Raw genomic sequence first — 15,871 nt, forward strand, 5'->3', positions numbered from 1 at the left:
GGCCAGCCCCTGTAGTAAAAACCAGGTGGTGTCCTTATAGCTCATGACTGACATACTGCTGCAATGGATGCTAGGGACGTCCTTGCTGGAGATTTGAGTAAATGGTCTCTAGCAATGAAAAATAATGTTTAATGAAACCACGGATTGCCTGGAGATTCTACAAGATTTTCTATTTGACATTATACCATGACTGATTCTATTTGGTTCCACAAATGTTTATTATGTGTATAGTCTATTCCATGCACTGTTCTAAGAACTGCACAAACGAAAATGAGTAAGACATTGTCCCTCCTCTCAAGGGTCTGCTGATGAGATGGACACAAACAGATACAGTCCCTATGAAGAGGTAAGTGTGGTGGCGGAGGTATGCACAAGGTGCCGTGGGAGCCCAGTGGAGGCAAACCTTACCCAGCTTGGGCAAAGGAATGGAGCATACAGTGGCTTCCTGAAGGAGAGGGTACCTGAATAGGGGCTAGAAGGACAAGCAGGAGTTAGCAAGGCAAATGGAGGAAGCCTCTCCCAGACAGAGACAGTGTGAGTAAAAGCACTAAGATGAGACAGAATGAAATACATGTGAGGAATAACGAGCAATTTAGAATCACTATAGCAAGAAATAAGAGGAAACCAGAGAGATACCGAGAACTCAGATCATGAAAGACGTGGCACATAGTAGGTGTTCAATAAATACTTGATGATGAAAAATTGGCTAGAGCTTTCATCAAGGAAAAGGTATGAGCATGTGGTTATGCATGTTGGGCATGTTTTGTACACTCATTTTGTTAGCAGAAACAGAATACAATGCATCAGTAGAATTATAAGAACATGACACAGTCAGCAAGAACATGGCTCACTCAGCAGGATACTAGGAGATGCCAGCATAATAAAGAGGAAGCGGCTGACAGTTTTGGTATTTTTTTGACCACAAGAGAGAAGAGCTAGGGTGGGGTTTCTACAGAAGACACAGGCTGAGATCATATGGAGAAATTATCTGTGACTCTGTCTTTCCTCACGGCACCACATGGAGGAAACTCTGAACTGGGAAGGACTTGAACTTCTATTCCTGGTGGTTGTTTCTTGTGAGTGGGCTCGAGTCCTTTGCTGCTGCTGAAGAGGGAAGAGGACACCCAGAGCTGGGAGAAAAGGAAGTCAACACGATCCATACTCTAACAATTCCACATTGAAACACACAGGAACTCTGGGCTGGAGTAGATTCTCAATACGTGTAAGAAAACAGAAGCAACGAGCTTAATAAGGGAGGCAGATATGAAAACTACTTGGCATAAATTCTAAAAACATACCATACTCACACCAAAAACAACTCAACAAGGTGAAATGTATCCTTTTGATATCTCTAACACTGCTTTTTTGTTCATAGTGTATTTTTTTTAAACAAAAAGTGAGGCTGTGCATGTGGAGGAGCAGGGGTATATGGGAACTCTCTGTACTTTCTGCTCATTTTTGCTGTAAAGCTAAAACTGCTCTAAAATATGAAATCTGTTAAAAAAAAAAAAAAAGCAACTGGCCGATTACTATAGAAGTTGAAGCAGCTCAAGGCTGGGAGGCTGAGGCCCAGGTTCCTAACCTCCTGGCCCTCAAGGTGACTCTGACGCCTGACGCCTCTGGACCACGGACCTGTTTTTGCTCCTCCAGGCATTTAAGGGCCTATGATTGGGCTCCTATGATTACAAGGGGCCGAGACTCACTTAAGCTTGTTCACGTGAAGGACAGGAAGGGCACACATATATTAAGAATACAGGGGAAACAAAAGGATAAGGAACCAGAGAAGGGCTGAGTCTCAGAGACCAAAACCGAAGCAAAGTGTTGATTCCAGGGCAAGCCCAGGAAGCTCAGCAGTAGACATTTGTGGCCTTCCTGATGTACCACTGCTAATGGGGTCATTATTGTCCACGTGTCGACACCACTCTTTACTATACTCCTTCACTTGCAATTTCCAAAACAGAACATCTGAATGGCTCAGTTAAATACTACTGCCTCTGTTCAGACAGAACTTCTGAGGCTAGGCAACATCATAAGACCCTTGCCAGCCTGTTAGTGAGCTATCCTTGTGTCAGGGCCTCCACTGGTGCAGTCAGCTTGGCCAGCGGGGCTCAGTCACATGGTCCCTCAGCAGGCGTGCTGGAGCAGCGGACAGTTATCCTTAGAGGGGACTGTGGGTATGGCAAGCACTGTGAATTCACAGTAGCAATGCCTTGGCAGAAGTCTTAGGAGTAGGAGACAGAAAAATTAACATCTGGGTGGTAGTAGATTCTTGGCGATATAAAAAGTAGGTGTGTAAGGCCTTTAGCAGTCAAGACACACCTAGACATTCCTGAAAAATCCATTCTCAGCACTCACCCCTCCTTCTCCACCCACTGCAATCCCAATTTAGAAAAACATCTGTCTCCCATTCTCCAATGTCCTAGGTTCTGAACACATTTTAATTGAGCAAATGAGACCTTAAAAGACAAAGCGGTAAGGATTTAAAGGTCCATTCCCAACTAGATGAACCTTTTCTTTAGCTTATGGCTCTACCTATATCCTTATCATAGCCCTAACTGTGGTTCTTCATCCTTTATTATTATAACACGGTGATTTGGAAAAATAGTCTGGTCTGACAGCTAATGTCACACTATAGAAATAAATAGTTCTGACCGGGGCCGGCTCCGTGGCTTAGCGGTTAAGTGCGCGCGCTCTGATGCTGGCGGCCCGGGTTCGGATCCCAGGAGCGCCCCGAGGCACCACTTCTCCGTCCAACGCGAGGCCGAGTCCCACGTACAGCAACTAGAAGGATGTGAACCTATGACATACAACTATCTACTGGGGCTTTGGGGGGAAAAAAAACTGAATAAATAAAAAAAAATCTTTAAAAAAAAAAAAAATAGTTCTGACCAAAAGCCTTGCTTCTGGCACTGCTAATCCCTTCTTAAAACAATTGCAGGCAGCCCTCTCCCAATCAGGAAGCATCCAGGGTAGCCTGGAAACCTCCCTAGGAAGTCAGTCAGAACTAGAGAGACCACATTCTTTATCTCTCCTCAAAGATTTGTTAGTCTACACTGTAATTGCTGTGCTCCAACACACGAACAAGTGGGCCAGGGAGAAAGGTAACTAAGTTTTGAAGCCCCATTTTAAGAAAAATTAAAGTGACTAGATTCATTCAATACAAGCAGCATCAAAAGTATTTTATGACAGGGAGGAAGGAGGGTGAAAGGGATAATTAGGCACCTGTGTGCCGTGATGGATTGTAATTCGTATTTAGGTGGTGAACATGAGAACATAATGTAATCCATGCAGAAATAGAAGTATAATGATGTACACCTGAAATTTATACAATGTTATAAACCAATGTTGCCACAATAAACAAAAAAATAAAAATTAAAAAAAGTATTCTATCACAACTGTAGGAAGTAGAATATTTTATAGATGTGCCTTGCTTTTTTATGTATTACATTTTCCTCAAAAGTACAGTTGAATTAGAATGAAACGAACTGGAACACAAGAGACTCTGGCTAGTTGGGTAGCTACAGTAGAACACACATACACACACACACCCCTGTGTAAAAAAATAAGAATGTGGATCTGTTCTAACAGCTGGGGAGGGAGGAGGTGAATATTCAGGAGAAAAATATTTTACCCTCCTAGTTCTTTTTATTACTAGTGTGGGAGATCAAGATTTGGCCACCCTGAAATATATCTCTTTACCTTGATTGTTTTCTCTGACGGACATTTGACCTCCCCCACTAACTGCCTAAAGAATTTGATGTAGTGGCTCCTTCCTGGAACAGATCTTCTATCTGATGGCTGTTAATATAATGTAAAATAGATGTTACAATAGGAAAGGCACCAACAAGCCCATCTTATCAAAAATTCTGTCTCTCTGGCCACATTCTCTAGATGGCCCTGCAAGGAGTTGCCAGACAAACATTTACATTTATAAGGGAAATCTCCATTTGTAAAGCTATCTCCCTCTCTGTATTGGGAAGAGGGAGGATGATCTCATTTCTAGAAACTTATCAATGTGAAAGGTGAGGCCTTAAATCTGCATAATAACCTTACTCTTGTTTACTGTGCTTTACTGGTAATCTCCTGTAACTGACAACCCCCACCCCCAACATCCTCCTTTGTCTTTAGCTGAAGATGGTATTTAAGACGAGAATCTCTGCTATTGTGTTGAGAAACGCAGTGTGCCTGGTTTCTCCCATGTATACATGTTATTAAACTTGGTATTATTTTAACCTGTCTTGTTAATTATTTGGCCAGCCATAACAACCTTAAGGGAAAGGGCAGAGGGGGATTCTCCCTCTTCCCCCACACCAGAAAAAGACGGGGCAGGAGATAAACTTGAACTCTGACCACTGTTTCAGTTTTCACAGGTTTTTGCAGATCTAAATCTTCCAAACTGGTCATTATATGAGATGCCACAGAATACAGAGTGCATTTTTATGTTCCTAAATTAATAAAACAACTTTATAGACAGAACCAAAAATTGTAGATATTTCCTTATTCCTCCAAATATTTTCTGACTGAATACTGTCTTTTTTTAATTGAATAAACTGTCTGTTCTTTGGAATAATCATAACAAACAGTTTGAGTTGGATAATTACAGAACTTCTCACAGCTACGAAGTACCTAAGTCACTAAAAATGATCTTCATTTTTAGACAGTCTTCAACTGACACAGAAGTTCCTAATACTTTAAATTACTCCTCCTCTACTAATGATCTGTAAATGATAGAACACTAATCTTTAAAAGAGAATAAAATATAAGAGTTCGCTATGTGAAAAAAGATTGGCAGGTGATGAATCATTTTGATGTCAAAAATTCAATTTGGGTATTGAATTTGAACAAAGAAAAGCACACTCACAAATACTACTGAAATTAAGGGGACCCCTAGAGAGTTCAAGTTTTTTGTCACATGAGTTAAGTAGCCTGTTTAAAAGAAGTCAGTTGACCTCTACATGAAACCTCTGATTAGATCATGAGATAGTGAATTCTCGAATAACAAGGTCTCTTTTTATAAATTCTTACCCTAGGTAGTACTGACCAATGGTACTGAAATGAAATAAAAAGAAAAACATAAATCAGCATAATCTTTGCACTTTTTCTTTTTTTAGATTTATTAAGTAACCTCTTGCAGTGATACTAATATACATGTTTCTACCACACAAATGTAATTTTACACACCACAGCCAGGAAGTGGAGTAGTTGAACTATTTTAAAAAAAAAAAACTTTTGGTAGAAAAAGCCCCACAACTTTAACAGAGAAGACAAGAATAAAGATTGTTGCCCTGTTTTTTAACATTATGGTAAGATTTAACATTTAAGAAAATGTTTAAGAAAAGATTTAACATTTAAATCTTTCCTATAACAACAAGCAAACCTATTTGTCAGCTCTGAATGTCGTTCTTTTGAAAATACTATGGCAAATCCTTTAGGCTGACCCTCAGAAATGATTTCAAGAGCCTGGCATTAAGCAACTATATAAAATTATTTTAAGTTGCTAATTATCACCATAAACAAGCAGTCAGGAGGACATAGTTCTACCAATATTTCCACGGTAAATTGTTTTTCATTTTTACAAATTGTTTAAATCACATTCCTCTTCTACATCTTTCCGATTCATTTGCAAATAAAATTTTAATTCAATATGTATTCATTGAGTCCCTCTTATGAACAAGTTTCTGTGTTAAACTTTGTGAGGGGGCAGTGTGGATGAGAGTGGGAGTGGAATAGCAGGATGATAGCATAGGCTCTTCTCTGCTTGCCAGGTCCAGGCCTCTCTTCCTGATCAAATGTGAAAAGCAGGTCAAATAACCATGGTCCGTTTTACCCTACATAGCCCTATCATTGGGCATTATCATCCCTGTTTTGGGTAAGGTAAGATAGCTTGGCCAAGACGACATGGCTAGTTAAACAGAGCGGGGATTTGACCCAAGAATGTCTAGCCCCGACTTTCATCCTGCATCCATTCCACAGTGCTAGTAGGAGCTTTCTTATTCAAACCTCAACTCAAATGTCACCTTCTCAGAGAAGGCATCCTGTTATAATTAGTAGTTTTATTTTCTTCACATTTTTAAAGAGATTGGACCCATTAACAAATCATGAGAGTCTTTTCCTGTTGAAAACAAATAAAGGGGGGCTGGCCCTGTGGCTTAGCGGTTAAGTGCGCGCACTCCGCTGCTGGCGGCCCGGGTTCGGATCCCGGGCGCGCACCGACGTACCACTTCTCCGGCCACGCTGAGGCCGCGTCCCATGTACAGCAACTAGAAGGATGTGCAGCTATGACATACAACTATCTACTGGGGCTTTGGGGGGAAAAATAAATAAATAAAATCTTAAAAATAATAATAATAATAATAATAATGTTTAAAAAAAAAAGAAAACAAATAAAGGAAAGCATTTTGCAGATTTTTTTTCAAATAGTAACTTAGGTAAAATTCTTCAAAAAGAAGAATAAGGCCGGCTCCGTGGCTTAGCGGTTAAGTGCGCGTGCTCTGATGCTGGCGGCCCGGGTTCAGATCCCGGGCGCGCCCCGAGGCACCACTTCTCCGTCCAACGCGAGGCCGAGTCCCACGTACAGCAACTAGAAGGATGTGAACCTGTGACATACAACTATCTACTGTGGCTTTGGGGGGAAAAAAAATGAATAAATAAAATCTTTAAAAAAAAAAAGAAGAATAAAAAGGGGCCGGCCCCGTGGCTTAGCGGTTAAGTGCGTGCGCTCCGCTACTGGCGGCCCAAGTTCGGATCCCGGGCGCGCACCGACGCACCGCTTCTCTGGCCATGCTGAGGCCGCGTCCCACATACAGCAACTAAAAGGATGTGCAACTATGACATACAACTATCTACTGCGGCTTTGGGGAAAAAAAGGAGTAGGATTGGCAATAGATGTTAGCTCAGAGCTGGTCCGCCTTGGCAAAAAGAGGAGGATTAGCATGGATGTTAGCTCAGGGCTGATCTTCCTCACAAAAAAAAAAAAAGAAGAAGAAGAAGAATAAAAAGGAAATAATACAGGCAGAGAAAAATAAGGATGATGTTAAAAAGAAAAACAGAATTACACTTTCTCCCTTGTTGCTTCACTGAAAGGCTAAGAGAGAGAGGTGGGGGCCAATTCTAAAGGCCAAGTGTGCACACCTAACCACCGTCATGCCCCATGCAGTCATCAGATGCTCATAATCAAGGCTCTGTGCAAGATTCCCCACCAAGATACACCCCTTTAGGCACGCAAACAAAGTAGACATTCAGAGTTTGAAATGTCAGCATGGGGAATGTGGGCTTTCTTAAGAAAGTAATGAATCAGTATTTGTGTTATGTATGAATGCTTCTTAAATACCTTTACAGAAGACTCTGATAGTTTTTACGTCGATACTAAAAATTTAGGGGCTCTCAAAGAACAGAAATAGGTTATATGACATAAAACCATTTATCTGAGGCGCGTACGGAAGAGTGCACTAAAATGAGTTTTACGTATGGCTTTTCCTGGTTTTAATTTTGTATTATCCTTGCCATCATTCTTGGGTTTCCAGACCCTGTATATAGTCTAAATTCCTCCCTGATTGAAGGAATCAACTTACTTGTACAAGAGCTCTCAACACCCCCAACCCCCGCTTAGCCCCACCCCTCAATTACCAAACAGCCCTACTGCTAATAGCCTGCTGAGATGACCTACCTGGAGCCCACCTTTGGGTTCCAGTAGCAACGGACAATCAGGCAATACAAAAACAAAAAAGAACACTCTAACCTTGGATGAAGGCTCTGATTATTTCTCAATTCAATGGTCATGTGTTTTTGAATTCTTAATTTCCACATAGTACTTCTTCTGTAGCAAAAAATCCCCCACTTTATTGAATTTTATTAAATTCTCCAGTTAAAAAAAGTAAGGGGTTGAAAGAATAATGGATCAGGTAGTTGGTCTTGTCACATAATATCCACTAGTACTCAAAACACCAAGGGAAAGTAAAAAAAGAAAAGCGTAATTTTGTAATCTTTCCTGTGAGTTCTCATTATAGTAGTTGATAAATATATGTAGCTGATATCTGTAAATAATGAACTCTTGGAAACTACATTCTAACATGGAGAACTGTAAAGCAGTTCATATTTTCCCAAAAGAGCAATGTTATAACTGAGATTTGGGTTCCTGAGGCTTAGGCAGCATATTAGCTATAGATATGATCAAAGAAATGCCATAAAGCAAATATGCAAAATCATAAAACTCTAAAGCAATTTCAAATGTCCAAATTATGCTGCTGGTCCTAGTCCCAGGGTCTACAACAAGATGAATCGATTATACAAGTATTCTACTACAAAGTACATAGAAAAGCACACTCCGACATAATATATATTTGATCAGAAATCTATATGTTTACATTAAACATAAAATATGAGCAAAATGAGGAAATGATTGGGATTTGCCTTAAAATACTCCAGAAAGAAAAAAGTTGGGAAAGGGAACAGATGAGGCAAGATGTGCAAAATGCTGACATTTGTTGAAGCTGTGCGCTTGGGGGTTTGTTTTACTGTTCTCTTTTCTTTGTGTATGTTTGCAAACTTTTCATAATAAGAAGTTTAAGGGCCGGCCCGGTGGCTTAGCGGTTAAGTGCGCGCGCTCTGCTGCTGGCGGCCCGGGTTCGGATCCCGGGCGCGCACCGACGCACTGCTTCTCCAGCCATGCTGGGGCCGCGTCCCACATACAGCAACTAGAAGGATGTGCAGCTATGACATAAAACTATCTACTGGGGCTTTGGGGGAAAAATAAATAAATAAAATCTTAAAAAAAAAAAAAAAAGAAGTTTAAGAATCCAAGCTAAAAGTTATAAATAATTACTACTTAATAATTAATAAATATTATGTAACAATTTCTCTTACCTTCTTAAAACTTAGAAAGACTCTTTGGGGAAAAATGAGATAGATCAGAAACAACTGCCCATGGGAGGAATATTAAGGCAAGTTTCCCACAGTAAGCCGTTGTCAATAGTATAAGTGACTTGAGAGCCCTTCCCCCACCTTCGAGATGGTGTGCTCCTGCATCATTAAACCACAGTGTAAAAGTGTAACTGCAGAGAATGAAGTTAGACTCTAACCTTACACCACATATAAAAATTAACTCAAAATAGATCAAAGATCTAAATGTAAGAGCTAAAACTACAAAACTCTTAGAAGAAAGCAAAGGGAAAAGCTTCCTGACATTGGATTTGGCAATGATTTCTTACATATGACACCAAAAGCACAGGCAACAAAAGAAAAAAATAAATTGGACTACATCAAAATTAAAAACTTCTGTGCATCCAAGTACACAATCAACAGAGTGAAAAGGCAACCCAGAGAATGGGAGAAAATATTTGAAAATATATCTGATGAGTCAATATCCAAAATATATTTAAAAAACTACAATTCAACAACAAAAATAATCTGATTTAAAATGGGCAAAAGATTTGAATAAAAATTTCTCCAAAGAAGATATACAAACGGCCAACAAGCATATGAGAAGATGCTCAACATCAATAATCACTAGGGAAATGCAAATCGAAACCACAATGAGATCCTACCTCACACCATTAGGTTGCCTATTGTCAAAAAACAGAAAATAACAAGTCTTGAAGAGGATGTGGAGAAATAGGAACCTTTGTGCACCGTTGGTAAAATGGTGCAGCTGCTATGGAAAACAGTATGGCAGCTCTTAAAAAAAATTAACCACAGAATTACCATTCCATTCAGCAATTCCACTTCTTGGTATATACCCAAAAGAATTGAAAGCAGAGTCTCTAAGAGATATTTGTACACCCATGTTCACAACAGCATTATTCATAACATCCAAAAGGTGGAAGCAAGCCAAGTATCCATCAACAGATGAATGGATAAACAAAATGTAGTATATACAAAGCGGAATATTATTCAGCCTTCAAAAGGAAGGAAATTCTGACATATGCTACAAAATGGATGAATCTTGAGGACATTATGCTAAGTGAAATAAGCCAGTCACAAAAAGACAACTACTGTATGATTCCACTTATATGAGGTACCTAGAGTAGCCAAATTCATACTCAGATAGTAGAAAAGTGGATGCCAGGGGCTAGAGGGAGGGGGAAGTTGGGAGTTGTTGTTCAATGGGTAGAGTTTTAGTTTTGCAAGATGAAAAGAGTTCCAGAGATTACTTGTACAATATGAATGTAATTAACACCACTGAACTGAACTGTACACTTAAAAGTGGTTAAGATGATGGGCCAGCCCTGTGGCTTAGCGGTTAAGTGCGTGCGCTCCGCTGCTGGCGGCCCGGGTTCGGATCCCGGGCGCTCTCCGATGCACCGTTTCTCCGGCCATGCTGAGGCTGCGTCCCACATACAGCAACTGGAAGGATGTGCGGCTGTGACATACAACTATCTACTGGGGCTTTGGGGGGAAATAAATAGATAAATAAAATCTTTAAAAAAAAAAAAAAAGTGGTTAAGATGGGAAATTTTGTTGTGTATTTTATTAAAAATAAAATTTTTTAAAAAATGTACATTTGTATTTTAAATGTTTATTAAATGCGCAAACACACAGTCATTTCAAAAAGGCACAATGTAGTTGTGTCCAACTACATTGGACCCTTGCTGTCAGATTATTCCTACAGAGTTGAAGAAAGAGGAATTTAATAACTCATTAATTAGAACTTAGTTACTCAGATACTGAAGGATTCTGTTGCATAACAAATTAATGTATCTTGGGGTTTATAGATTTTAGTAGGGTTCTGATGTTTTCTATTTTAAGTTTTAGGGTCTTAAAAAAACATAGTAAGATAAACTTTAAAAAACTGCATTTCCACCTACATCATAGTATCTGGTCACCATTGCACTGAACCAACCGTAGATAATTAAAGCCAGCTTTAGTTCAGGGGACTCTGCCAGGGTTAGTACCTGAAAAGACAAGGAATGAACACTAAGCCATGTACTTCTGATTGGATTCTCCAAAGTGCAGTGAGTCAGGCTCCAAGAAGATCTAGTCTCATGCTAATGAAAACAAAGATAGTTACTGTTAGAGCCCCTTTTATCCAAGTACCTCAAAGTGCTTGGTAAACATTAATCCAATGGAAATTAAGGTATAGCCTCAGGACACATGAAGGCATTGGGCTTTCAAAAGCTCACACAAAAAGCCTCTCAATCCAACTACCAATTTACAGAGGCACACACTAAACTACACCATGGCAATATAATCAGCAAAAACCAGACTGCAGGAAATTCTACAGGACAAATGACCCAGTATGTCAACAAATAAATTTCAAGGAAAAAAAAAAGAGAGAAGGAGAGGGAATCTACAGATTAAGAGAGACTTAAATAGTAACCAATTGCAATATCTGAACCTTGATTCAAACAAACTGTAAAAAGATTATGACATTTACCATACGATCGGAAATGCAAACACTGACTTGACATTTGATGTTAATCAATTATTATGAATATTTTTATGTATAATAATGGTATTGTGGAGAGAGAGATATATACAGTTGTTTTTTTTTAAGTCTTGTGTTAGAGATACTGTGTCAGGGATGCCCAAGGCCTCTCCCAGGTTCAGTGATTTCCTAGGAGAGTTCAGAGGACTCAGTATATACTGTACTCATGGCTAAGATTTATTACAGCAAAAGAATACAGAGCAAAATCAGCAAAGGGAAAAGTTACATGGGGTGAGGTCTAGAGGAAACCAGGTGCAAGCTTCCAAGAGTCTTCTCCCAGGGGAGTCACATAGGATGTGCTTAATTCCCCCAGCAACGAGTTGTAACAATGTTGTCTACCAGAGAAGCTCATGAGAGACTCAGTGCCCAAGGTTTTATTGAGGGCTGGTTACACAGGCCCGCTCTGTCCAGCAGGTACAAAGATTCGAGACTCTCAGAAGGAAAGCAGCGTTCAGCATAAACCATATTGTTTGTACACAAAGCTTAGGCACAGTGAGCCACTATCAACTAAGGTGGTGAGAACCCTCCCAAAATCCAAATTCCCAGATGCCAGCCAAGGGCCAAGCTGGTAAGCAAGCCTTTCAAAAGACAGCAGTCAGGCCTGATATGATAACTCTTTTCTGCACAGAAACATACTGAAATATTTGGGATGAAACGACAGTACGTCTGGGATTTGCTTCAAAATAATACAGGAGGGCAAAAGCGGGTGCAAGTATAAGGTTGGCCATGAGTTGATATTGTTGAAGCTGGGGGTGGGTACACGGGAACTTACTGTACTCTTCTTTCAATACTTTAGTATATGTTTTAGATTTTTCCATAATAAAAAGTTTCATTTGGTTGGTTTTAATCATAGGAGAAAACTCAAATCCAGCACTTAGGCTGTGAATCAACAGGGCTGTGGGCTAGTGGAGATGAGAACCAGAGCTTGTAGAATCCTCGGTCTGCCACCAAGGTCTGGGGGAAGAGAGGCTGTCCTAGGCCATGTGTGAATAGGCTTTGAATCTTGACACTCAAAAGACAGTTAACATGTTCTGGGAGACAGGAACAGAAAGGGTAGCCTCTCATCCAAGGCAAACCAGATCTCAGAGCCAAAAGTTTGAGAGGGATTTAATTGTAGCCACAGACTAAGTAGCTGGCAAATGATCTCAATCTATAAAGTTTTGCAAATCAGATTTATTATACTTTTGAGCCACTAATTGCCGAGCCATTAAAATAAATATGTAGCCACTCTTTCCTACAGGACATTAACAAAGAACGGAAAATGTTTCTTCCATTTCAAAAATGTGTTCTTCAGCACTGAAACACGCTACTCTCATAATATTATACACTGGAATATATTAGCCTCAGAGCGACTGAAACCTTGGCAACAAGTTCCAAACACTAGAGATACTGAGCATTCTGACTCTGCTACACAGCCTCCATCGACACCATTAAATTTTGGTTTGCTCAGATGGGACATACAGGAGAACTTAAGGAGACAGGAGGAAATATGGACAAAAGTATATCCTTTCCTCTGAAACTACAAATAATCTGTATTTAATAATAAATTGTTTATAACACAAACATAATAAAACCATGTTTTGGCTTGTATTATATAAAGGTGGAAAAAACAACTAAAATCCCCAGGGTGAACCGCCAGCATAACAAGCTTTACCACCTGGCCCTTCGCTCCAATACCCCACAATAAGACAGCTCAACCTATAATAGACGGAAAAGAATGAGAAGGGAGGACCAGCCCAAATCATCAATACCAGACTCACACATCTTCCCTCTCTTATGTGAAGAAAATGTGCGTTCATCACTGAGTGGTGCCACCCCTGGGCTCCAAACAAAAAGCATTTCTGACTCATCATCAATAAAACATTCCCAGGCCGGCCCCGTGGCTTAGTGGTTAAGTGTGTGCGCTCCGCTGCTGGCGGCCCGGGTTCAGATCCCGGGTGTGCAAGGACGCACCGCTTCTCTGGCCATGCTGAGGCCACGTCCCACATACAGCAACTAGAAGGATGTGCAACTATGACATACAACTATCTACTGGGGCTTTGGGGAAAAAAAGGGAGGAGGATTGGCAAATAGATGTTAGCTCAGGGCCGGTCTTCCTTAGCAAAAAGAGGAGGATTAGCATGGATGTTGGCTCAGGGCTGATCTTCCTCAAAAAAAAAAAAGAATAAAAGGCAAAAATGGACTCTGAGTGGTCAAAAGAGAAGACATAAAATAAAGCCTTTGTGTGCATTAAAGCTTTACTTGGAGGAGAACCAAATTTTCATTCAAAGACTCTACCTCTAGTCTTATTTTACAACTCTATCTGTTTCAAGTTCCTGTCAGTTTAAAGACAAAAACGTAATGTTGTCCTAAGTAACAAACTAACTTGAGCTAACTCAGGCAGGTGAGGAGGATTTTAAGGATATGGGGTTCTTCATGAAGCCTAAGAAGAGGAGCAGGGCTTCAGATATAACTGGAAGCAGGGCTTGGAAAGCTAATCAAGTGCCCCTCAGTTTCTCATCTTTGTTCCTTTGTGCATATCTGCAACCTCTGCTTTCTGGGCCCCAGGGCCAGTGAAAGATGTCCACCGAACAGCTCTTGAGCTTCTAGTCTATAGGTCTAACCACAAGGAGTGAGCTATCCTCCTCTGGAAAAGTCTCAGGAAATGGACATGGAATGGCCAGCATAGCACAGGTTGCCATCCCTGATCTAACCACATGTGGCTACGGTGAGAGCATATATTGAGTTATACAAGATGGCTGGGGATTAGAGAAGATTCATCATAATCTAGGAAGACCCTCCAAAGACTACCCATTGCAGAAGAAGAGAAGCTGCAAAACTGCTGGCAACTAGAGAAGAGCAAAAAGATTTCATGGCCTCAGAATGAAGGCTCTCCAAAAATTTTGACTTGAGGTAATTTAGTATATGGGCAAATACCCCATAACACTTTAGTAGACTATGAGAGCTACACTGTACTATTGCACTATTAGTCACATTTATTATGATGACCCATCACTTACAAGTGTTTAAATTGTATTTAATATCCTCTCTTTGGAAAGGAAAGATAATACTTATACTAATGGGACACTTGGTGAAGGAAAGTAATATACTGCTGATGGGAGTATAAACTGGTAAACTCTTTCTGGAAAGCAATTTAGCGTTATATACAAAGTACCTTAAAAATATTCAGTAACTCTACCTTTAGGAATTGATTCTATGAAAATAGCCCAAAACATATATAAAAATGTATTTTACAAGTATTCATAACAGTGTTGTTTATAATACTCAAACTGTGGAAATAGCTTAAATGTCCAGCAATAGAACAAAGGTTAAATAAACTATGTCCAATCCATATGATAATCTGAAAAATAAACAATTTTAAATAACAAGGAAAAATGCTCATGCCATAAATAGGGAAAAGAGCTGCATAGAAAAAATATATATATAAAATATATATATACACAATAACCTTAACTGTATAAGAAAATATGAATGGAAAAAAGTAGAAAGGGACTGTCATAGTTTAAGTTCCGCAGAAAGCACACTCTGGGGCAGGCCCGGTGGCGCAAGTGGTTAAGTGTGCGCGCTCCACTGCGGCGGCCCGGGGTTCACCGGTTCGGATCCCGGGCGCGCACCGATGCACCACTTGTCAAGCCATGCTGTGGCGGCATCCCATATAAAGTGCAGGAAGATGGGCATCGATGTTAGCCCAGGGCCAGTCTTCCTCAGCAAAAAAAGAGGAGGATTGGCAGATGTTAGCTCAGGGCCAATTTTCCTGACAAAAAAAAAAAAAAAAAGAAAGCACACTCTGAGATGGAGATTAGTATACACACAGTTTATTAGGGAGTGCTCTTGGGATCTACACCTATAGGAGGAAGGGAAGGAAGCATGATTGGAGAGGGAGAAGCTGAACTGCAATGTAAGCCTAACAAAGACCTCAGTCAACCCCACAGCGTGCTGTAAAACTGGAATGGCCCTTCAGAGTTGTCCTGAGTTGGCACAAGGAGACTGGGCCTTCATACCTCTGCATCAACCAGTCATTGGACATCGGCTGCCCTAGAAAAGAGCATGACCTTGGGCAAAACGGTGCTTTTAAGCTGAGAAAATTCCCAACAACTTTGCAGCATCTGGGAAGAGGAAGCAGGGAAGTCCTGAAAGACAGATCTGGGCAGTGCAGCACAGTATCTACAACAGAGACTACATCCAAAAATTAGCATTGGTTGTCTTTAGACGGTAGTGTTTTTTTTTTTAATTCTTTACCAGAGTATTCTGTATTTTCCAAATAAAAAATAATTTACATCCTATTTTTAGTTATAAATTTTAGAAAGATTTATACCCAATATACTCACAATAGAAAAACAAATTTGCTTAATAGGAGTAACTCTTAGTATACAGAAAATTTAGTTATAGAAATATATATATATATTATATGTACAGCTAAAGAGCAGTTATTTCAAAAATTTAAACAAA

The 15,871-nt window shown here is 40.0% G+C and overlaps 1 protein-coding gene across 5 annotated transcripts in view; it reads right to left on the reverse strand.

Moving 5' to 3' along the window:
* The window catches only part of MYO5A (myosin VA), a 187,860-nt gene that overhangs the window by 145,492 nt on the left and 26,497 nt on the right, over positions 1 to 15,871 (reverse strand). For 4 of the 5 annotated variants that reach the window (XM_087427348.1, XM_087427339.1, XM_087427360.1 and 1 more), the window contains exon 2: positions 10,803 to 10,889. The exons of the other annotated variant lie outside the window; for it this stretch is intronic. In XM_087427348.1, the coding sequence (XP_087283474.1) occupies positions 10,803 to 10,889 (87 nt within the window). The remainder of the gene's footprint in view (positions 1 to 10,802; positions 10,890 to 15,871) is intronic. 5 annotated transcript variants of the gene reach the window in all.

The sequence above is a fragment of the Ceratotherium simum genome, chromosome 3 (assembly GCF_057802395.1).
Source record: "Ceratotherium simum simum isolate JZ-2026a chromosome 3, ASM5780239v1, whole genome shotgun sequence".
NCBI classification, from domain to species: domain Eukaryota; kingdom Metazoa; phylum Chordata; class Mammalia; order Perissodactyla; family Rhinocerotidae; genus Ceratotherium; species Ceratotherium simum.